We start from the raw sequence: 24,417 nt of genomic DNA, 5'->3' as shown, positions 1-24,417 counted from the left end.
ATTTCTATTTTAGCATCTCCAATCTTGAATGTTTTAGAGTCGATTTCATAAAAATTGCTCAGAATTTGGAAAACAAATATATATATTGTTCTGAAATTGGCACTTAAAACATTTATTTTTACGAATCGAAAAATGGTTGATTTTTTCTCTAAATTAAACTTAAAGGCTTAACATGAAACTTTTTCAAAAATGTTGTAAGTTACCTTTTGATTATTTTTAAAAACTATTGTTTCAAAACATTCTCTGATGTTCAAAATATGCTTTTTTGGTCCCCTTCAACATATAAAAAATTGAAAATCTGAAAATAAGGATTTTTGGAATTCAACTATTGGTAATTAAAAAGTAAATTGAAAAAAATGGTTGTTCGGACGGTGTAGAAATAATCCAACGAAATTTTGTGAATCAGCCGCTTCGCAGCAGATCAAACTGTTGAATGTATTTAAGAACAGTTTTTAGTATGTTTGTAAATGTACATGTGTGTGTGTGTGTGTTTCCTTACATTTTTTAGTTTGATCCTTTCCAGAAATCTTTTCCTGCTCCTTGTAACCGTCCTATCCACAATCCTATCGAAATTCATCATTTTAATGTTTTAAATCTATCGTGCACTTTTTGTTCAGTGTAACTTACAAGTTCAATTGAAATTCCCTGCTGACTCCGCCGGAATCCAATTCTGTCCTGTACTGTGTCGTTCTTGTGCTGTTCGAGGTCAACTGGCCTTCTACGTCCCGTCGGAACGTCTAATCAACCGCTTGCGACCGTACTATTAGGGTTAGGACATATTTTAGTCTCTTGTTTTCGTCTGCATGCAGTTTTACTCGCCTACCTGTTCGTGATCGTAGCTTCTACCTGTACGTGATCGTCAACCTTCTCGTTGCACGCACAAAATGCACCAAACTCGCGAAACTGCACAAAAGCGCACCTTTTAACCCCTATTCACGCGCGTCTAGCTGCTCGTAAACGTTTTTCACTTTTTTCCTACTACTTGTGCTTGTTTGTTTACATCGCTTTTTGCGCTCTTTCTCCTCGCTCTCTCTCACTCTTTCTCCTATCTCTCTCGTGACAGTTGTCAACGCGTTGCGTTGACACGATTTGCGGCGTTGCTGCGACCGTGTCTGTGCCGCCGTGACTTATGTCGACCTGGTGGCAGTGTTGTCGGAACATTCCCCGGCCCGTAACCCGGTCTGGGAGTCCGCTTCCGGTTTAGGGTTACCTACTCGCATCTCCGACACTGCCAGCTTCGCCACCGCTCGTTTGCCCCAGCCGCTTTCGGTGCGCACCCACGCCTTGCTCACCCGCTCGTCCTTGCCCACGATCGATTCGTCCACGGGGCCCCGAATCCAGCACTTCCGTTCGTTGCCCTCCATGGTCTCTCGCGATATCGTCTTCCCGAACCTCGTCCGCCTCGGCAGGTTCTCGTCATTCCGTCGTTTCCATGTTACGCCGGCCAGCTGTTTGGGACGCTGGTACGTGTCCCGTAGAGCCACCGTCGGATGCGGCGACGGAAGAGCCCCGCCCGGTTGGTTTGATGAAGCATATCGCTGAAAAGAGTTGGGAAAAATCGCTTCAGCCTCGCCCGACTGCTGCAACAAGTACGCAAGCGGACGTGCGTTCTCCGCTCCGTCGGTGGCAGTCTTCGGGATCTCGTCCATGAGCCGCCGTCCATCGTCCAGCGCCATGAGCGCTTCACTGACCGATCGCATCAGTCGCTCCCCAGCATCTCCCAAGTGAGATGACAGGGGAGGATTGACCGACCACGTCGTCCGCACCCACGTCAGCTGAGCCACGCAGTTGTTGACGATTTCCCGGACCATCTTCGTTGGAGCCTTGCTCGTCTCGTGGCCGTTGGTATTCGGAGCTGCCCCGTGGTCCGAACGATGTTCGCTCGCGGCCGCTCTCGGCTGCTCATCTTTGATTGTGCAGTCCTCGTTCCGCTGGCGATTCGTGGGCTCATTTTTCTCCTTCAGTGCCGGGTTCTTCTCCGGCTCTCGACCCAGAGTGGTCGTCGATTCTTCCAGAATCTCTCGTGCTTGCGTCTCCTTGGGCTCGCTAACCGGAACTGTAGACGGCTTTCTACCGTCCGGCACCTTCCGCTTTTCGGGCGCTTGACTGCTGCTCACTGGAACCACCAAGTGCACATTCAAATGGACACTTCTGCGCGGTTTTCGCTTCTCCGTTCCGTAAACCGTCCATCCGATCTTCGATCGCACGGCAATCGGCTCACAAGGCTGGCCGATTCGTGACTCCAATGGCGCGAACAGATGCAGGTTGTCCAATCCGATCAGGATCGTCGGTACACCTGACGGAAGATCTTCCAGCGGCACGCCGGACAGATGCGTGTACTTTCCTACCACTTCTGGGTAGTTCACGTCCTGCTGCGGCAAAAGCAGCTCTCCAACGGTTCGCGTCGACAGTGGAAACTTCTCTGTCGATCCCTTGGCTGACAGCATCAACTCCACCTTACGCGATCCGTCCTCAATCCGGTTGATGTTTCCGGTCCAATTGACAATCAACGGCTCTGGAACTCCCTCTGCCTTCAACTGCTTGGCCACGGCGTCATCCACCAGCGTCGCCGACGATCCTTCGTCCAGGAACGCTACAGTGTCGTACTGTCTCTTTCCGGCGTGCAGTGTTACTGGCATCATGCGGAAGATCACCGAGCGACTTGAGTTCTCCGCTTTCTGCAGCTGCACCGTCTCTTCCGCGCGGTGTAGGAGGGGATGATGGTCGCCGACGCAGTTCGGCACCGTACACCGGCCCCTGAAGTTGCACGGTCTAGATCCGTGATTGTTCAGACACCGGCCACACAATTGCAGTCTCTCCACTTCCCTCAGCCGTTCCGCGACGTTCATCCGCTTGAACTCCTCGCAGGATCGGATGAAGTGATCCGCCCGCTTGCAGAACCAGCAGGGCCTGCTGGGTCTCTCGATGCGCGGCGCTTCGACCTGCTTCAGCTCCGTTTCATGGACATGAACGAACGCTCTGCCCTGCGGCTTTCCTCTTTCTGGCTTGTTGTGGTCGCTCATATTCTGTGGCGAGAAATCCGCCACCTCCGAAGCGTCGTCCACGATCCCTTTCATGAAATTCGCAAACCTTCGCAGTGGATTCTCCTTTTGCCCCGCTTGAACCTGACCCAATCCATCTGGTAGCTAGGCGGCAACTTCTCGATCAGCTCCTGCACCAGCATGGGATTGTTCAGGTGGTCGTGCAGACCTGCAGCTTCAAGGTGGTCGCACAACTGCTTCACCACCATCCCGAAGTTGATGAAGGTACCCAAACGATCGGCATGCGGTGCCGGCGCCTGCCTCACCTTCTCCAGCAACGCCTTTAGTAGCTTCTCTGGTCTCCCGAACATGTTTCGGAGATCTTGGATGATGCCCGGCACCGCACTTGGGAAAACTAGACTGCTTCGCACGTTCTCCAGCGCCTCGCCATGAAGTGCCTCCACGAGTCGTGGAGATTTTCGATGTTGGAGAAGCCACACGCTGCCGTGGTGTGCTCGAAGCAACTGATGAACAGCGGCCAGACTTCCGGTTCGCCCTTGAACTTCGGCAAGGCATGCGACACCACCTTTCGCGCGGCCAACTGCTCTCGCGTGATGCGAGTAGTGTTGCCAAACGATCCGCCACCCTTCTTCAGTATGTTCTTGACGCCACTTTTTGAGGACTTCACCGAATCGCTATCTTCTCCAGAGTCCTCATGATCGCTGCTCTCCGGAGTGACTGCCGGTTTCGGCTTTGGCTTCGGTTTCCCTCCAGTTCAGAGTTTTCGCCGCCCTTCAACCAGTCGGTCACTTTCTGCTCAGTGGACTTCTCGGCTTTCAGCGCTTCGACCTTGGCCTTGCTAGCATCGATCTGCTTCTTCAGAGCTGACCGTTTCTTTAAAAACTCCTTCTCTACAGACAGCTGACGCTGCAGCATCTCCTGATCGTGCGCCAGCTGCTTCTGCTCGATCTCGCGCTGAGTTTTCAACTCAAGCGCCTGCATCTCCGCCTCCTCCTTCATCCTCTGCTCGCTCCAGGCCAGCTTTTCCGCCAGGCGTTTCTTGCGCAGCTCAATTTGCTTCACGAAAGCCTCCCGCTCGGCACGCTGTTCCTCAGCCAACTCCTCTTCAGTTGGAACTGCAACAGAACTAGCGCCTGGGACGGTTCCCGAATCGCTGATGGCGCCTGACTTCTTCGTCTTATTCCCCGGAACTTTCAGCAGAAATTCGGAGTCGACACACTTCGGACAGATCCACTCTTCTTCCGACTTTTCATCCACGCCCGAGCACTTTGTATGAGCCCACGAACCGCACTTAGAACACTCCTCCCAACCATGCTCATGCTTGTCTGCCTTTTTGCAGAACATGCACTTCGTTTCCTTCATACGGGAAACCATTTCCGAATCCGGTTTAAAAAATTTTGATTTTGTTCGGACGGTGTAGAAATAATCCAACGAAATTTTGTGAATCAGCCGCTTCGCAGCAGATCAAACTGTTGAATGTATTTAAGAACAGTTTTTAGTATGTTTGTAAATGTACATGTGTGTGTGTGTGTGTTTCCTTACATTTTTTAGTTTGATCCTTTCCAGAAATCTTTTCCTGCTCCTTGTAACCGTCCTATCCACAATCCTATCGAAATTCATCATTTTAATGTTTTAAATCTATCGTGCACTTTTTGTTCAGTGTAACTTACAAGTTCAATTGAAATTCCCTGCTGACTCCGCCGGAATCCAATTCTGTCCTGTACTGTGTCGTTCTTGTGCTGTTCGAGGTCAACTGGCCTTCTACGTCCCGTCGGAACGTCTAATCAACCGCTTGCGACCGTACTATTAGGGTTAGGACATATTTTAGTCTCTTGTTTTCGTCTGCATGCAGTTTTACTCGCCTACCTGTTCGTGATCGTAGCTTCTACCTGTACGTGATCGTCAACCTTCTCGTTGCACGCACAAAATGCACCAAACTCGCGAAACTGCACAAAAGCGCACCTTTTAACCCCTATTCACGCGCGTCTAGCTGCTCGTAAACGTTTTTCACTTTTTTTCCTACTACTTGTGCTTGTTTGTTTACATCGCTTTTTGCGCTCTTTCTCCTCGCTCTCTCTCACTCTTTCTCCCTATCTCTCTCTCGTGACAGTTGTCAACGCGTTGCGTTGACACGATTTGCGGCGTTGCTGCGACCGTGTCTGTGCCGCCGTGACTTATGTCGACCTGGTGGCAGTGTTGTCGGAACAATGGTTATACCTACAACTTTGCCGAAGACATCCAATCGATCAAAAAATCCTTCCCTAGATACATATTTAATTTTAAAACATAAAACAATGATATCTGTCGATTTCGTGTCGAATTTCACAGAGGAAAATCTTGTCCCAAAATGTCTGCACTGATGTCTCTAAATTTTCTGTACCCAACAGTTTTAAGTTTCCTACCCCTCAAAAACATCGTCAACGACGCCGCTGTCAAAAATGCTTTCTCGCGCCAATCACAGTTCCTCCACACCCTCTCAGAACAAGCCACCCCCTCCACGAAATAAAACTTTTACGCCTCCACCAAATTCCTTATCTTGCTGCCTCTGATAAGATACGTTCCAGCTTTGGGAGCCACCATTTGCCGTCTTCCAACAAGGTACGTCCCGTCTCAGAACGTCCCAAGCCAACCTCAGTGCACTCGGCGTCGAAACTGGGGACGCCGAGATTTTCCCGCCGAAAGTGGCGCGGATGACGTTTCACGTTTGTTTGTTTGTGTGCGTTTTCCTTTTTGCCCCTTCTTTTCGTTCTACCTCGCCCTCATCGTGCGTGTGAGGGTGTGTTGTTTTTATTTTTTAGCTGAGACCGCGGTGGGTTGAATTCTGGAGTTTTTTTAAAGGTCCAATAAACCAAATTTCCAGTTTTTGCTTTTTATGTGTTTTTTAATACCCATGGCTCAAGGCGGTCTCAAAAACACCCAAAAAGCAAAAACTGAAAAATTTGGTTTATTGGACCTTTTTTTTTAAAAAAAAAACTCCAGAATTCGGGTTTAGGCAGGAAAAAGTTTTTTTTATTAATTTGAAACGTATTTTCTGTACTTTTTTGTTATTAGACATTGCGCCGTCAACATTATAGCCGATTCAGAGAAAAATGTCCGCACTCTGCTTAGAAATCATGGGTTGGCTTGAGACATTATTCTCTGTAATAGCAATAGATTAGAGTCGTATTCCCTCTAATTCGATTATTTCTACTATTGTTATATTTATTTGACAAAATTTTTGGGCCAAACTTGCTTGCTCACTTCCCATTAGAGCTTTATGACGTTTCGCGTACGCACATTAGCGCGCCATTTGGTTCTAAATTCTGCAAGCTTTAATTTTTTTAATTGCATTTCTTCCAGAATTTTATAGAAATTCTCATAAATTGTGAAAAATTAATACAGTCTGACAAAAATAAAAATAAAAATGTATAGATCCTATCTGCATAGGACCCATGACTGATAGGTCGTTCAAATATTTACTCTAGTTTTCATAAACTATCCTGATACTTCAATTGGGTCCTAAAATGAAGCTTAGATTGCTGATATTATTGTTCACAGCGATAAAGCTTATTTTTCTGAGTACAATGACCCTTTGTACGACCATAAAGAGCTTAAAATGGATTTTTAAATCAATTTTGAAAAATTAACCTCGCGGTCCTTCTTGACAGAAAAACTCCTATTTGACAGGTCGTTCCAAGGGGACCATAGTTGATCCACCGTAAAAATGTTGTCCTGTCAAAAAAAATTTTGTATTTAAATAAAAAAAAGTGATCAGAAATGGTTTTTAATCGTGTTTTTTACCGTTGTACATAAAAATTGGCATAGGGCTTTAGTACCCAATTCTGGAGTTTTTTTTAAATGGTCCAATAAACCAAATTTCAAGTTTTTGCTTTTTGGGTGTTTTTGAAACCGCCTTGATTCAGGGGTATTAAAAAACACCCAAAAAGCTAAAAATGAAAATTTGGTTTATTGGACCTTTTAAAAAAAAAACTCCAGAATTTTATTTTGGAGATTTTTTTTCTTGGTTTGTTTCCTCAACCAATTTTATGAAAATGTTCATGAACAAAAAAAGTTTTTACTATTTATTTGAATATAACAACTATAAGTTTTGACATTAATGTCAGCAAAAAAAATATATTTTTATTTTTTTCAAGAACTATTTTTTCTTGCAAAAATTTTACTTCTAGCACACCGTCCTCCTCCCCTTCCCTCTTCACACACTGTCCACAACACCCCACCAACTTCAGCTGTCAAACTTGGAAGAAACACCCTCCGAGAAGCGCCAGAAACACGCACCAGTTCGTACGAAGTCGTGGCCGCGGGAGTGTGTCCGTGTCTAAACCAGCTACCCAGGTCATCAGTCCTCGGTGTTGGGACTTTTCTTTGTCCCATCCAGCGACTCAGCGAGCAAGAAGTGAAGTGAAGCTGTTCTGTGTTGCACCCCAGTGATTAGTGAACTCTTTTTGGGCCGGAAACAGTGCCAAGAAACCGGTTCTACGCTCCTAGTAAGATGACAAACGCCAGCGACGTGGAGTCGCCCCGGGCCGAGCACCGGCGCATCTGCGAGCAGCTCAACATCGATGCCGCGACGGAGGAGCAGTCCTGGGCCTCGTTCCGGGACATCCGGAACACGTACAACCTGGACGTAAGTATCTTCCCAGTGATGGGAACTCCTTGTCCGCATTCCGGACTACCCTGTGCCCGGTGTTGACTATTGTTCGGAGCTTTCCATTCCGTAGTCGAACTCAATTCGGCCACTGCTCGACCTCTCCTCTGTTTCGAGCGGATTGTGTCGAGCTCCATCGGTGACGTCAAAGTTCTAGGTTGCATCATCCGGAGGGCCGGCCTTATGCTCAGAGAGATGCAACTCGGATCGATTCTCAGCGGCGTCGTCGTATCGTGGATTTACGAGGTTTACACGAAGAGTCACCACCAATACTAAGAGATACAAAGTCGCAACTTGTATCATCATCATCGAGATAATGCGGTGTGTTTAGTACATGACGACCCCCACTTGGTACCGGCAACACCCGCGCGTTGCAATTGCACAACCTGCATCGAAACTCGATCGTCTGGTCTTAAAATGCTTTAATTACTTAAAAGTTCATCACACTTGGTGCGATTTTGCCCGCTCGATCGCCTTCAGCCGTCGCTCCAGTTGTTTGGACGCGTCGATGCCGAAGATTCCCAGCAGGAGCAGCGCGACCAGAATGGCCACCAGCAGCAGCAGAGCCAGCGACCAGGTCGTGCGCTTCGGCGTGCAGCAGCCGGTCGGGGGCCGTTCCATCTCTGCTGTTGAAAAACATATTTGTTTGATTTTTAGTAATCATCTTTTATGAGTTGTTTGATTTACTAACCTTCCAAAATTTCAGGCATGAGTTGTGAAGTTTGTGGTCTTTAGTGCTGCCTACTAAGTTCTTGTTTATATTGCGGTTGTTTTAATCTATTTAGGCTAAAATTTCAATAATTGAAATTATTGGAGAAGAAATCTTTGATCTAACGATCATAACGTCAACTTCCAGCATGTGTTTACATACTGAGACCAAACCATTGATTTATCGTGCTTTTAATATTTTTAAAAGTCAGCTTCCGACCCTTATCTCGAAATTTTACATTCTTTCAGCTTTAATCATGCGCTGGTAACTTTTTCAGAAACTTGACACTTTCCAGACAATTTTATTGAATAAAATATTTTTTTATGTGAATTTCTTATGGAGTGCGAGTGATCTGAAAGTGTTTTGGCACGTCGCACAACTGGACTTGGACTGACTTGATCCTGGCTATATCACCTCGACCCGCAATAAAAAAGTATTGTAAAAATTATTTATACTAAACAAAAAAAACAGCAAACAAACTATATGATGTATTGATTTTGTTAGTGCAGTACTTGGTCAGTAACTGGGCCGAGAACAAGGCCGAAAACGTGAACAAAGTATAACAAGGGGAACGTCAATACGTTATATTTTCAAAACAAAAAAATAAATAGCAAGCGATTAGGGGGAGGGGTTCCCGCGGTCAGAATGAGCTCAAATTTGGAATTTAGCCTGGTGATGGGTCAATCTATGATTTCAGGTGATAGAAATCCCAGATTTGGACTACCGTAAAACGGGGTGACTTTGATAGCCGGGGTGACTTTGATAGGTTTGCGATTTTTCCGCAAAACGAAGAGTACAATTAAAATACGTAAGGAATGTTTCAGAAACATACTGACCGTGGTAGAGAAGTGTTCAAAGTACCTCATGAACTTTTCATAAATTTTTGAAAAGTTTATAAAGTTAGTTAACTATAGTTAAGAAAATGTGGATGAAAGTCATTTTTTTAAACTTCTCAAAGTGTCATGATTTTCTCAATGAACATGATTTTTAATCGGAAAACGGTATGCATTTTCGGATTCTTTGAACAATTTTCCACTAGGAGAAGGTTAAATAAGTTTGTAAATAATAAATAATATGTGTTTTTGAAACACAATTAAAAAAAATCTCCAAATTTATAGGCAAATTCAGTTGAACAAATTTCATGTAAAATGTGAAAACTTGTGATTCGTGCTTCGAAATCATTTTAAAATGCAATATAAATCAATAATTTTATAAACAAAACTATTTTTAACAAATTTCAGGCAAAATTCCGACTTTTTAACAATTTTACCTAAAATTTATATGTATTTTGTTAAAAAGCTTATAAACTTAGTTAACTTAATATAAACATTGATTTTTTTTCTTACAAACTATATCAGCTACTTTAGTGATGGTACATTTAACGTACAAATAAAGTTTGAACATCTTAAATATGATTTTAACAAGAAAAACTATGACTATCAAAGTCACCCCGGAATTAAAACCAAGAATTTTTAACGTAACTATTTTTCTAAACACTATTGAAAAAACTTTTTTTCCAAAATAGTGCATGGACTTTGTGTAGTCTACCCCAGTACATGTTTTAAAAATAATAATCTTGAGAAAAACCTTACCTGTTGGAAAATATTCTAAAAACAAATTGAAATCCTATCAAAGTCACCCCGGTTTACGGTACCTTAGTGTGCATGACGAAGCCCGATCTTTAAATTTGGTTTTAAAAAATCCAAAACTGATGATTTTTTATAGGAATACTGTAAAAATATCTTAATCGTTTTTCTAAGTAAACTTTTTGAAACCGCACACGGGACCACTTATCACCAAAATTTTAGTCCAATCAGTTTTGAGATATCGCGGCACCCATTTTTTGAAACTGCTTGTTAATAGATGAAAATGTATATTTTAATGTCCCGAAAACACATTTAAAAAAAGCTTAAGTTTGTGCTCATACCATCCTCTAACATTTTTGCATATTTACATGTATGTAATCCCTTACAATAGTTTAATCGGGTCTCCTACGAAAGGCCAAATCCCAAAAGATCGAATGCTCAAAAGGCCGAATCTTAGACAAACCGCGTTCGAAAAGGCGGAAACTCATCCATTTTGATGTTTTTTGAAAAAATATTTTTTTGCCCCCTGATTTTTCGGGTCAAATTTCAAGGGGGGGGGGGGGGGCGTATCAGCATTATGTGTTGTTGAAAAAATCGCAGAACCAGCGTGACAAAATTGATAGCGGCCACACGTTAAGATATAGAGCTTTGGTGTTTTCGGAACAAATGATCAGGGTCAATTGGGGCATCTTTTGGTATGGTGGTCATTAGGGTGGTCCAAATTTTAGGGTGGTTCAGAATTTTTATTTTGACGGGATGACGAGATAGCGCTTTGAAGTCTTGAGAAATGTTGTAGAAAACACAATTTTGAGCAACTTTGCTGAAGAGCACAAAGCTCTATCTTCAAACTGGAAGTTTTTAGAGCCATTTTTGTAATTTAAGTTGAAGTGTTTATGAAAAAAATAGTTTTTTTTTATTTATCAACTCAGGCTTTTGTTGTAGCGAGTTGGTGTCTTCTAGACATTTGTAGAGCTTATGAAAACACACATTTATCTTCCAAGAAAGCCAAAATACGACGATAAAGACGCCTTGAAAAATGAATTTTGGTCAATTCTATCAAAAGTTATGGGCAAAAAAACGATTTAAAAATGTTCATTTTCAAATTGAGATTAAATAAGTTAAACAAAAAAGACCTCCGCGATATTTTCAGCAAATGTACTATAAAATGTTTACTTTCAGATGCTTCTAAGAGCGAGGTCAAACTCCACCACCTTTTCGAGTTATTCAGATTTCAAAATTGCGTCTTTTTGTCGTATTTTGGCTATAACTTTCGTTTAAAAGGTCCGATTTTCACTTTCTTGGAAGATAAATATGTGTTTTGATAAGCTCTACAAAATGTCTAGAAGACACCAACTCGCTACGAAACAAGCTTGAGTTGATAAATTAAAAAAAAACTATTTTTTCATAAACACTTCAACTTAAGTTACAAAAATGGCTCTAGAAACTTCCAGTTTGAAGATAGAGCTTTGTGCTCTTCAGCAAAGTTGCCCAGAATTGTGTTTCCTACAACTTTTCTCAAGACTTCAAAGCGCTCGTCATCCCGTCAAAATAAAAATTCTGAACCACCCTAAAATTTGGACCACCCTAATGTTCACCATACCAAAAGATGCCCCAATTGACCCTGATCATTTGTTCCGAAGACACCAAAGCTCTATATCTTAACGTGTAGGCGCTATCAATTTTGTCACGTTAGATTTCGGTTTCGGACCACTGTGCACTGCTGCCAAAGTGCATAAATTTTTGTTTGGACTAATGGTACGAAAAGACTTTTAAAAAGAAAGTACTCTCATAATATAAGCCATAATATATATCATAATATAAGCCAAAAAATAATAATTAATTCACAGGAATTGAAAATTCTAGGAAGAATCTTTCTTCTTGAATTCACAAAATCAAAGAAACTTTACATAAATGTTGATATCAATGTATTTTTGCAAATCTTTTATTGTAAATTCCATTTTCTGCTTTCTAATAATAATTTATGTTATTCTTAAAAATAAAAACTTTTTTTTAATTTGAGTTTGTAAAATCTGTAGAGCATGATGATGAAAAATCCCAATCATTAAGGAAATCGGAGGTTTGGATTGGAAACAGATAAAAACGGCTTCGTTTACAACTTACTTAATTTGTTCTCAAGATATTCGAAAGCTTTCTTTAGGAATTCAAACTTTGAAACAAATTTATGCGTTCAAAAAGTATGTTGATACTAACGTTAGCCTGAAAAACATTGAAATTTGGTTTAAAAACATACCGGAAAATTTGTTCTGGTTTCGGGAGAAAACCGGGAAATTGAAAATCGAAATATAGTGGCCACCCGGAAAGTTTTAATCATTTATTTGTAATTTTAGAAAAAAAAAAAACGTAACTTAATCCACCTTTAGCTGGTTGGTGCCTTCCTCTCATTTATAGAGTGATTATAATCCCCTAAAGTGTCCACATGGTTTATAGATCTCCCCTTACGTTATCGCAGCACCTAAGAGGTCATAATAGGGACGTGGCGTTACATCGTGCTGCCATCTGGTTTTTTTAAGCGCAAGAGTGGAAAAGTGCTGAATCATCGTCTAAAAATAGACGGCGTCCTATCTCGCCCAGCAAAATGAAGTCGATAAAGTAGTCGGTTTCGATGAGAAAAAGTGGAAAACGTGGTCTAAAAATAGCGACGCCATCCTCCTATAAAAATAAGTGACGAGTAAAAAAATACAGACTTGCTACAGACTTTTTGTCAAGATTATACAGACACCGCCTATCAGGAAAATGGCATCCCTCTAAAAGGCTTTTTTCGTGGCGATCAGACGGGACCATTTGAGGTTATGTCAATTCAGACCATTTTTTAAACTGCTTGTAACTTTAGATAGGTAAGTGAGATCTTAGAAATTCTTAATCCACAAGAAAGGTCTTCTCATATGCTTTCTAAAAAAATAAAACATGTGAGGGTTTCATGAAAAAACCACCCTTTTTACCATAATTTTAATTTAATATGAAACAGTTTTTTTAACATAACTTTTTCAATACATGATAAAACTGCATGGATTTAAATAGCAACTTAGGGGACGTTAAGACGGATCGATTAAAACCATTTCGGCCAAAATCGGTTCAGTCAGTGACGAGTTATTCCAGTGACATTGATTCGGTACACATGTCTACATACAGCCAAACACACAGGCATTTGCTCAGCTGGTGATTCTGAGTCGATATGTACAAATGAAGGTAAGTCTAGGAGGTTTAACTAAAAAGTTCGTTTTTCGAGTGATTTTAATAGCCTTTCCTCAGTAAAGTGAGGAAGGCAAAACTCAGATTCTTTCAAATAACTTTTTCGTAAAGGGACCATCCATAAACCACGTGGACACTTTTTGGGATTCTGTAACCCCCGTGTACAATTGTCCATACAAAAACAAACTTTTTTGTATGGAGCGTGGACAAACGCCATACCCCCCCCCCCCCAAAGTGTCCACGTGGTTTATGGATGGTCCCAAAATGAATTTCTTTATTTAAATTGCTTCAGAGTAGAGCAAATGTTCCAATTTCTAAACATTTAACATTTTTGCATTTACGTGATCACAAATTAAAGACTTCAAAGCAACATCACTACGTGCTTGCACCTTTCCCTTTGATGTTTTCAAAACCTAAAATAAAAAAAAAAATCTTGAGACACATTCCTCCATAAAATCGTAGCACACACGCATGCCTGATCCTGGCCGTTCACACATGCCGTTTCTGCCGCTGCTGCACTAGCCTCCGAACAGATGCTTGCAATCTGATCCTTTTATAGAGGAAAGATCACCTTTTTGTACCTGCTGCCGTGCCGTCGCCGTCTGGCTGCCTGTTCGCTCTTCGAGGGCAAACTTTTTTTGGCGCGAATTTGTTTTTGCGCCCTTTTCCCTTTAACTCCGTCGTCCTCCTCCTCCCGAGCCAGGATGCACTTTGTGTCCTTTTAAATTGCGTCGATCCTGCGCAGACACCCACACTAAAGCAAGCTTTTTTTGTTCTCTCTTTAAACTCTGTTAGGGTGACCTGCTGCACTGGTTGTGCTGCACGGTGTTTGTGACGTGCCGCCAAACGGTCACGCCAACCGTCGGCAACCGGAACGCCGTCCTGCAGGGCAACTGCGTCTCGCTGACGCGGCTGCTGCGCCTTTGCGGAATCAAGTAAGGTTTTATTTGTGGGAAGGTTTTTGGGCACGTTGATAGCGTTTTTGGTTTTCTTTATTTTGTAGCCTGCACGAGTTCTTCACCAAAATCGGCCAATGGGTGGAGATGGCCTCGCTGCCGGAGGAGAACCGCACCGCGATCAACACGCTGCAGCACAGCTTCAAGGTGTCGATGGTCATCTACGGCAAGTTCTGCGAGCTGTTTACGCTGGTGTTCCGGCCGCCGAACCAGGACGAGCAGAAGCGCAGCAAAAAGTCCAAGCCGGTGCCGTGCAGCACGAACCGGCTGCACGAGTTTTGCTGGACGTTGTTCATCTACGCCAAGCACGAGTACCCGGAGCAGAGCGCGGACGTGGTCACGTCGTGCAACATGATGCTCTGTTGTTTGGATTTGGTGTACTCGAACGCGATCGCCGACGGCCGCCGAGACATTGTCAATCCGGACTTTGAGGGGCTGCCAGCGGACTTTATCGCCGAAGGACGGATCCCGCTGGAACCGCTTTGCATCATCGAGGCACTGAGCGAGGCCAACTGCAGCAGCGAAGCGCTTGTGACGAAGAACACCATCTGGAAGGACGTCATCGAGACCCTGTTCCAGACGAATGTCCTCCGCGGGGACGCCAACAGCTTCACCGGGCTCATTTCCCTCGCCAATTTCGATGAAAACTTCAAGTCGCTCAACAGTCGCTACGACACGTTCATCCTGAGCTGTGGCGAGTTTGACGAGCGAATCGCGCTCGGTCAGAAGATCGTGGAGAACCCCCGGATCAAATCGGAACGGGATGCGCCGGAACGTATCCCGCTGTGCCAGCAAACGCCGCTGAGCGGTCGGAGCCGGATCAGCAAAGATGAGTGCAATAATAAATTCACCCCCATTTCCACCGCAAATGCCTCGGTCAACAAGTTGCGCATGAAGCTGCGCTACGACGGAGAACCGCACGGGTCGCTGCGCGAGCTGCTCAAGTTCTGTGCCCAGGATCCGATCGCCATCGTCACGGGACGGATCGCGGCCGAGCGGGAGAAGTTCAGCAAACAGATGCGCGAGCAGAACTGGAACCAGAAGAGCACCACCGCCCGGTTCGACATGATCGAGGCTCTGTACTACCGGCTGCTGGAGAACATCATCCGGGCGGAGATTCGGCGCCGCGGGGGAAACGTCATCCGGCAGGTTTGCTGCGAGGAAATGTTCAACAAGACGCTGTTGGTGTGCTGCGCGGAGATCGTCATCTACGCGCACAATCTGCAGCAGAACTTCCCCTGGATTCTGAAGATGTTCGACATGCAGCCGTTCATCTTTTACCGGATCATCGAGATGGTCATTCTGTACCACAACGATCTGCTGTCGCGCGATCTCATCAAGCACCTGACGATTGTGAGTATTCTGAATGTTGACTGCTAAAAAAAAAAATATAAAAAATAAATCCCAATCTTTCAGATCGAAGAGCAGTGCCTGGAGTCGCTAAGCTGGCAGAGCTCGTCCCCCCTGTGGACTGTGATGGACAACATCAAGTACGAGGTAACGGCGAGCCACGGCGTCGAGTCCTCGACCGACCTGTCCGGAATCACACCGCACAAGCCCGGTGACAGCGTCACCAAGGCGAACGGCCAAGCCAAGCTGGGTGAGTTGATTTGTAACGATCATTTTGATTTTTAGCCCTTATTCAGAACATTCTTTAATCTCGGCGTTGCCAGAGGCGACCCCGTCGACATCCGCTGCGGTCGCCGCGGTTGTCTCCGCGGAGGGCCGAAAGGTGTCCAACCCGGACTCGGCCAAAAAGCGTCTGTTCAAGCTGGACGACGATGAACCGAAAGCGTCCACTTCCGCGGACGATCAAAAGCCAACCACAAGCAGCTGTGAGGCTGAAACCGATAAGAAAGACCCACCGAAAGGTTCGTGAAGTCGCTGATGTTTCCACATTCATCATCCATCATCGTGGCCTGGGGGCTCGCATCGTTCGCTTCACTAATCTCTACTAATCCCAGAACGCATCTGAACTGCATTTTTTCAGCACTTTTAAACCAACCTCATTCTAGAGTAGAATCGCAATTAATATCGCTGCTTTATACATTTTGCTTTCAATTGTATTTTTGAAGAGTCCTAACAATTGTATGACCTCTTGCAGAACCGGTTGGACCACGTGCCAACCTGAACCAGCCGTTTCTGTCGACGCTGGGCTTTAACTCTCCGCTGAAGCTGCCCGTGCCGAACGGATCTCTCTCGAAGCAGCGCCCCGGAGCGAGTTCGTTGAACCTGTTCTTCAGAAAGTTCTATGGGGTGGCCGCCGTTCGGATGAAGGATCTGTGCAACAACCTCGGACTGACCAGCGATGACAAGCAGAAACAGATCTGGACCATTTTCGAGCACTCGATTGTGCACTGCACGCGGGAGTTGATGCGCGATCGGCACCTGGACCAAATGCTGATGTGTGCGATATACGTGTTTGTCAAGGTCACCAAGCTGCCGAACACGTTCACCGACATCATGAAGTTCTACCGCATCCAGCCACAATCGAACAGCCACGTGTACCGGAGCGTTTTCATCGCGCGCACCACTCCGGCAGACCAGCAACAGCAGCAAAATGGCGAGACTCAGCGTGACGAAGTCACCGTAACCCGGGGGATCGCTCCGATCGATCTGGCCGGAGTGTCGATGCAGCACGGCTCGGAGGAACGGGGCGACATCATCATGTTCTACAACAAGGTGTACGTCCCGCTGATGCAGGAGTTTGCCATCCCGTTTGGCAACGGGGACAAGGTGAGTCTCCGCTACAGCTGAAAGCCTCAACCGAACCTAATACTTAACTCCATTCGGCAGCGCTCGTTGATGCTGTCGCCGCCGCCGAAGACGCCCAGCCGGAGCGTGATGCAGTCGCCGAAGCAGATCGACGGCCGCATCTCGCTGTACATCACGCCGATGGACCGCAAGTGCGCCGACCTGAAGGAGTCGCCCAACTCGGTCACGTATCTCATCGATCGGAGCCCGGCGAAGGTGAGTGAGCTTGTTACAACATTTTTCAACAAAAAAAAAAGTTTTGATCAAATTTGTTCAAGTAAATTCAACAAACAACAAAATTCTCCAATGCTTGTGTTGGCAGACGATGTTGACAAGTGACAGGAAGGCCTAACTAAATCATGTGTCCGTTCCTTGGCCAAAATAATTAGACCGGTATTTTTTTGGTTTGGCCATTAGGGTGACCTACGCCGTGTTAGGGTGGTCCGAAAAATGGACATTTTTGTCGATTTTCACAAAAACCCCTTTTTTCAAAAAAATCATAGCTTCGCTCCATTTTAACCGATTTTAGGTGTTTATGACGCAAATGAAAGCTGATAAGTTTGGCTTTTAAAGGAAAAATAGTTTGAGGATCAAAAAATTTAGCCAAACATTTGAAAAAGTAATATGTCTGAAAATGGATTCCTCGGAAAATTTTACGTAACATATAAAAAATTGGGAGAGGTTCATTAACGGGAATCGGAGCTATGATTTTTTGAAAATAAAATCTGGGTTTTTCGACGCGCCGTGCGCCAAAACGGGAAAATAACTAAAACGACAAAAAAAAACAACTTTTTTCACTAAAACTGCGATAACTCCAAAATTTCTTCTATGACCTGTACATGTTTGGGTATTAAATTTTTCGTAATTAAAATACGCAACTTTTGGTACCTAAACATATGTAGGTCATTGCTGAAATTTTGGAGTTATCGCAATTTTAGTGAAAAGGCTGATTTTTTGCCGTTTTTGTTATTTTGTCGTTTTTGCGCGTCGAAAAACCCAGATTTTACTGTCAAAAAATCATATCTCCGAATTCTGTTAATAAACCTCGCTAATTTTTTATATTTAGGTAAAATTTTCCGAGGAATCCGTTGAAAATATTTACAGACATAGGCTCACCATCAAAACGGCATTTTAAGTTTTCATATGACTTTTTCAAATGTTTGGCTTGATTTTTTGGTCCTCAAACTATTTTTCCTTAAAAGCCAAACTTGTCACCTTTCATTTGCGTCCTAGAAACCTAAAATCGGTTAAAATAAAGCGAAGTTTGAAAAAAGGGGTTTTTGTGAAAATCGACGAAAATTGCCATTTTTCGGACCACCCTAACACGGAGTAGGTCACCCTAATGGCCAAACAATAAAATATGTGTCTAATTATTTTAGCCAAGGAACCCCCAGAAAAATTTGATTTGAAAAAAAAATTTTTTTTGATGGTTGTTACATATATTTGATTTGAAAAAAAAATTTTTTTTGATGGTTGTTACATATATTTTTATAAAAAAAAATGTTCGGAAATGTATTCTAAAACTTATTTTAATACAATTTTCCAAACAAATTAATCCAAATGCAGCCACTTTTCCTAAAAATTTCTCTTGTTTTCTTTTTTTTATAAATCCATATTAGCTTAAGCCTCGCCAAATAAAAATATGCGATTTCTGAAATGTTTAACATAAACAGAACGTAATAAACATTGAACATTAAGAGTTCTGTGGGTAAAATATCGATCAAAGTTGAACGGAAAACGAGAAAAGTATGACCGAACTTGCAAGCGATTTAAACACACAAATAACATTCCAAAAAGGCGTAGCTCTAAAACATCACTGGTTACACGGAATTGGATTTCAAATTCGGATTCATCGGCCAAAATTACTATAGAAGCATACCTTGACCTTAAAGATATATGCTTGCAAATCGTGTAATGAGTAGGCCATGCTTCTGAATTCTGAGAAGTTTAGAAAATTGGCCTTTTTTTCTTTCACTGAAACTGAAATATCTCGGCTCTGGAGGATCAAAATTGCATTTTCTTAGAGAGAAAAATGTTCGCTGTAAAATATCCGGGAATTAATTACTGGGAAAAATAGGCTACTACCCTAAAATACATGAGCATTTCTGAAAAATGTTTGAAAAAAATCGTTTTTTTGCCTTCCTCACTGAGGTAAGCCTATAATCCTGTTCTAAAAATCTCGGATTAGTTTTCAAATAGACGTAAGAGCCAATGGTAAACAAAGCCTTTTTTGCATCGGTTTTTGACCTACTTACGAAAAACTATTTTCAAAAATGCTTAAGATTGTTCATTTACACGTCTTTCAAGTGCCCCAAATTAAAAATAAATGAAATTTTGCTACAATTTGGAGAAAAACGAACATTAGTGTCGGAGGTCACGGTGGCTCTTACGGCTTCTTGATAACTCACCCGAGAAATGAACTTTGTATAAAAACGTCGTAGACCTACCTTCATGTATACATATCGACTCAGAATCGAAAACTGGACAAATGTCTGTGTGTATGTTTGTGTGTATGTATGTATATGACCAACAAACTAGCTCATGTTTCTCGGCACTGGCTGAATTGATTTGACCCGAACCTGTTGCATTCGACTTGGTTAAGGGTCCCATAGATCGAGTTTTATACAGATTGAAGTTTTGATAAGTAGTTCAAAAGTTATGTATAAAAATGTGCTTTCACATATATCCGGATCTCACTTAAATGTATGTAAACTATGTCCGGGTCCATCATCCAACCCATCGTTGTTTAGGTTATCAAAAGAACTTTCCAGCGAGCCTAAAACATTGAAGATCTGGCAACCCTGTCTCGAGATATGTACACTTAAGTGATATCGAGATATGTACACTTAAGTGATATTTTTGGAAGCATGATCTCACTTAAATGTATGTAAACTAAGTCCGGATCCACCATCCAACCCATCGTTGGTTAGGTTATCAAAAGACTTTTCCAACGAGTTCAAAACATTGAAGATCTGGCAACCCTGTCTCTAGGTATGGCCACTTAAATGATATTTATGTACTTTTTTATTCCGGATCTAAAAAATAGATGAAATTTTTCTACAATTCCATCATATTAGCCAATGTTGGTAATAAGTGAGGAAGGTTCCAACTACATAGGTGGATTAAGCTAGTTTTCTACATAAATCCGCCTCGGAGAGTCCAAAAACTTAAATGTTGGTCCAATGTTGATAGTTCATCTTAATCTATGGATAAAAACCTATCGTTTGAAGATAACACACACCTGATCGAAAGAGTTTTTTATTGATTCTAAGCGATTTCAGAAAATTTGTTCAAAAAAGTGACTTTTTTCAGTAAATCGAAGAGGGGTGCGAGAAAGTATTTTATTATTTTTTCATGTCTAAGAAAACATTGTCCCTAACATCATAATCTATCATTTAAAATGTGAGCACCTAAAGTTCCTCGACATGACCTCAAAATGGGACAGGCTACTAAACAGTCATTTAGTCACTTCCCCAATATCTGGAATAATTGATTAAACTTTTCTGCAAAATTTGTATCCAACTTAAAAAATATGTATTTTTTTAGTTTTATTTTTAACTACAATATTAGCCATCGGTTGCAGGGTGTGTCAAGATAGCACGATCAGATTGAAATTGCTTTCATATGAATAGTTAAACAAGGCACGGATTTTTACCATGTCATATTGACATTTTTTTAAAGTTTTTGTGTATATAAACTTTATACAAATTTCCAGGCGACCTAGGATGTATTAATATTGTGTGGAGATTTAGAGGTTACAGGATAATTCATTGCGAATTACTGAAACAATTGCAACATACCTAATTTTATGCAATTCGAAATTGGAATGAATAAAATGATTTTTTTTAAAGATTTTCAATATTTTTCTTCTTTAACACTACTTCACGAACTCGGTTTATTTTTTTTTAATTTTCATCATAAATTCTTCTTGACCGGTGCAAGGGCAAAAGGTTGGGTACCTCTAGTTTACATTTAGTTATTAAAACTTACTAGGGTATTTGTCCCTGTTTTGGGCCTAGTACCTATTTTGGGTCTCCCAAACATAATTCAACGAAATTGAGCATTTCACCAAATCTGGCAAGAAATGCACCATTCAATGCAATGTTGATTTCAAAACATGATTTTTTTAATGACAGAAGTATTTGATTAACTTTGAGTCAACATGATCATTAAGGTGAGCGAATACTTATTCCACTGGTTGAAATAATAGGGTTCAGTTTCTGAAACACAATATTTCGCCAAAAATCAAATTAATTTTGGCAAAAACCTTGTGGAAACTGAAGATCTAATAATTTATCAACGTTCGACATAACATTGAACAAAAAGCCTAAACGAATCTTTAAATTTGCAAAATTCCAAGATTCTTCTAAAAAGTGTGAGATTTAAAATTTCCATTTCCAAATTCCTTTTCCCCGTTCCAGGACCTGGACGTCATCAACCGCATCGTCAAGAACGCGAGTATTACCGGCTGCAAGCGCAGCCTGAACGACCCGGAGTCGTACGAACCCCCGGTCGGTTTGATCAAACCGAGGCGAAAGAACACAAAACTGGACCGGCTCATCTCGGACCGTCAGCAATAGTGGGTGGCTGCCGCCACCGCTGATAATTCTAAATAATTGTTTTGGTTTTTTTTATCTTCTTCCTTATCCCACCCCACTCCACCCTTTCCTTTGTTAGTAGATAAGTTGAATCACGATCGCGATCGTTATAATATTATGGAGACAAACAGAAACAACATCTTAACGATACAACATTATGAATTGTACAATCCCCTTTAACTTTTAGCGCGTTTAATTGTAAATTTAACTCGTTTGTGTAAACAAAACAAGAATACACACAAAGCTCAATCGTGCTGAACTTTGACCATTTTATTCGACAATACAGGATTTTTTTGCGTTTTTTTTTGTTTCGTCGCTCAACCAATCATTCACAATGTCATCTTGTGATCTCGTTGTGTGAGTCCCAACCCAACCCACCCGCGTTCGCCGTCCGTATCAGCTGGGAGTTTATCATCAAACAGAAAAAAACAATACCAACACGTAATTGATCTCAAAATCGGGTCTGTTATATTTAATAACGTTTAGCTCTATTTATTTATTTAACGAACATGAGATCGAATTTTGTTAGTCGAAATGTTATATTCATCGGACGACTCGTTTGCAATCCATTTCTACGTTCCTTCTGCGCGTAACGAAAATATTCTAGCCGAACCAACACACTTTTCCCACTTTACTAAATTCCGGTGTAATTCTAACGCGAATTTTGTGATTTGAGTGCCTTAAGTCACAAATTTCACGCAAATGCAAAACACACCCTTTATCAAAATTATTCTCTCACAATAGTTTTTCCAACAGCTGGTGCGGAACGCAACGCAAAAAGATCGATTTTGTGGAGTTTGAGTAGAGTCGATGACGAAAACTAGCTTGTTTAACGACGCGATCGTGCTTAATATTATTATTCTGTTGCTTTAATTTTATTAACAATGTGATTAATTGAAGGAGAGAGGATTAGCTCGTGTACCAACATATTTTACGCTACCCAACTATAAGATACACAATATATATATTTTCGATTATATTTTCTTCTTCCCCGTATAAAGCCCTAATAAATCGATTCGATCCAAAACTCCCGTGTCTGCCTCCGTTTTATGATACTCGATAACATTCCGGAAGGATTCCATCCACCGACAACGTGACAACGACATCAATTAGCTGATCGTCTCCGTTATGGCAATTGTTAGGTGGCTGCCTGCCTGGCGGACGGCGAGACTTGACTTAGGAAGCCTAAAACGATAACAGCAATTAGTCAACTACCTGCGTGAGGGGATGCCCTGCTGGGGGTGTGTGCATTATGGGTTTGTTTGTCGACCGTAAATGCGTTTATCAGATGAAATTTTTTCGGCTTTTTTTCTTATTCTTGAAGTCTTTTCCGTTACATTGTACTTTACAAGCAAAACATTGCGAGACATCCGGAAGCGGGAAATAGGTCGAGTTGATTTTTTTTTAATTTGTAGGAGCCAAAGAACATCTCAAAGTAACTTATCTTGTAGCATGGCGGAAAACGGAAAAAAGTTGACTCATCCCAGCATTAATTTTCGTTTAGTAAATTGTTTTTGTTATATTACATCGAAACCATTTTAATATATTTGTTGTATTTACTCATCGTTATATATTTTGTTTAACTAGTTGCACAAAGCCGAGTTCTGGAGATTCTTACAACTAATAGTTAAGAGCGAGTTTTTCACCAATGTAAAACAGGTCGTATCGAAGTGTTCCGATTTGGATAAAACTTTCAGTGTTTGTTTGTCTCTACATGAGATGAACTCAATTTGATTTTTGGCGAGTTTTTAAGATCGAAGCCCGTCTAGAGGCTTCCTTACAAAATGATGAAACACCGACAAATATATTGGTGCAATACATTCTTCAGAAACATAATGATAACACCCGGTGAGAATTTGGCGTAAAACTTCGAATCTTTTTAGGCTAAACCTCGAATGACATTTTTTTTAATTTCGGAGTTACATTATTGGGACCCAATAATAATTATATTTAATTAGGAAAAACATATTGGTTTGAAATTAATAGAAAAAATAAAGGGTACTCAGTCATTGATGTTATTAACTTTAAAAAATATGTATCGATATTGCACTTTGTCGATCTATTATGAGAAGCCAGCGAGAATTTTCACGCGCAGCGTAAAACGCGCAAGCGTAAATGTGCTGGCACCTATGCTTCGGCTTGGCGACTTGTCGATCTTTCGAGCAAGAACGAGCCGGGACTTTGAGAACGGGCTGGGACTTTGAATTTGATGTTCAGTATATGATTCTGTATAAAACCAAATAATTAATAGGAAAAATAGGGTAAAAATATGACGTAAAACACTTAAATGGCTATATTCCTAGAAATAAATTTTGGAAAATCTTCAAATTTTGGGCACAAGCAATTTATGGCGCTTGTTTTCGGACGGCTTTTTTTAAACTGAATTCTTGTAATTTGATAGTGTTATCTGTAAAATAGTCCGAAAATAACTCTAAAAATGGCTTTGGCCACATTTACTGGACGAAAATTGTGAATCGAAAAATAAAATGTTCGTCTCCGACCCCACGGCTACAAAAATTGTGGGTTTCACGAGCGGTTTTTCAATGATGGAAGACACAATTTTTTAAGAGTGGATACAGACATCGCACAAGTATTTCAGAAAAAGAGCTCTCAAAAGTCAGGTTTTGAGTTCTGGGTTTCGAGCCAAAATTCAATCGATAGAGCGCATCAAAACCTTCAAATTAGTATATAATTGGATTTTTTTTGTGGGACGATTCCCCGCCGAGCACGATTTTTTTTAAAGATTTCTGAGAAAAGCGTTTTTCCAAAAGCAAACCATAAACCTTTTCATTTGTAAGAAAGGCAAAATGTGTAATATTACATCACTATCAGGAACGGGTGAATTTTTATCTAGTGCACATTTTTAAACATTTTCTCGGTAAAAATTTTCAGAAAGAGGTTTTGTTTCTGAGCCGATTGTGCTCGATGCATTTCTAAAATTAAATAACAATTTTATT

At 41.9% G+C, this 24,417-nt stretch overlaps 1 protein-coding gene and 2 long non-coding RNA genes across 4 annotated transcripts; 1 reads left to right on the top strand and 2 right to left on the bottom strand.

Annotated features, from left to right (window-relative positions):
- Positions 1 to 379: 379 nt before the first annotated feature.
- On the bottom strand, positions 380 to 1,036 carry LOC119770755. The gene is made up of 3 exons (XR_005278982.1): positions 824 to 1,036; positions 628 to 760; positions 380 to 563 (listed from the first exon to the last, which is right to left on the bottom strand). It is a non-coding gene; the product is annotated as an uncharacterized LOC119770755 (long non-coding RNA).
- Positions 1,037 to 4,293: 3,257 nt separating this feature from the next.
- Positions 4,294 to 5,198, bottom strand: LOC119769939. The gene is made up of 3 exons (XR_005278587.1): positions 4,869 to 5,198; positions 4,673 to 4,805; positions 4,294 to 4,608 (listed from the first exon to the last, which is right to left on the bottom strand). It is a non-coding gene; the product is annotated as an uncharacterized LOC119769939 (long non-coding RNA).
- A 265-nt stretch (positions 5,199 to 5,463) lies between these two features.
- On the top strand, positions 5,464 to 22,487 carry LOC6051395 (retinoblastoma-like protein 2). Of its 2 annotated transcripts, XM_038262333.1 has the most exons (9): positions 5,464 to 5,600; positions 7,169 to 7,626; positions 13,948 to 14,087; positions 14,156 to 15,461; positions 15,525 to 15,708; positions 15,782 to 15,979; positions 16,213 to 16,844; positions 16,905 to 17,078; positions 21,284 to 22,487. In XM_038262333.1, the coding sequence occupies exons 2-9, from the start codon at positions 7,492 to 7,494 to the stop codon at positions 21,440 to 21,442; spliced, it is 2,928 nt and encodes a 975-aa protein (XP_038118261.1). In that variant the 5' UTR covers positions 5,464 to 5,600; positions 7,169 to 7,491; the 3' UTR covers positions 21,443 to 22,487. The 2 variants fall into 2 exon arrangements, with proteins under 2 accessions (XP_038118261.1, XP_038118262.1); XM_038262334.1 differs by lacking the exon at positions 15,782 to 15,979.
- The last annotated feature ends 1,930 nt before the right edge of the window (positions 22,488 to 24,417 follow it).

The sequence above is a fragment of the Culex quinquefasciatus genome, chromosome 3, assembly GCF_015732765.1.
Source record: "Culex quinquefasciatus strain JHB chromosome 3, VPISU_Cqui_1.0_pri_paternal, whole genome shotgun sequence".
In the NCBI taxonomy this organism is placed as follows: domain Eukaryota; kingdom Metazoa; phylum Arthropoda; class Insecta; order Diptera; family Culicidae; genus Culex; species Culex quinquefasciatus.
The sequence above is the reverse complement of the archived record's forward strand: the minus strand, read 5'-3'. Positions and strand labels throughout refer to the sequence as shown.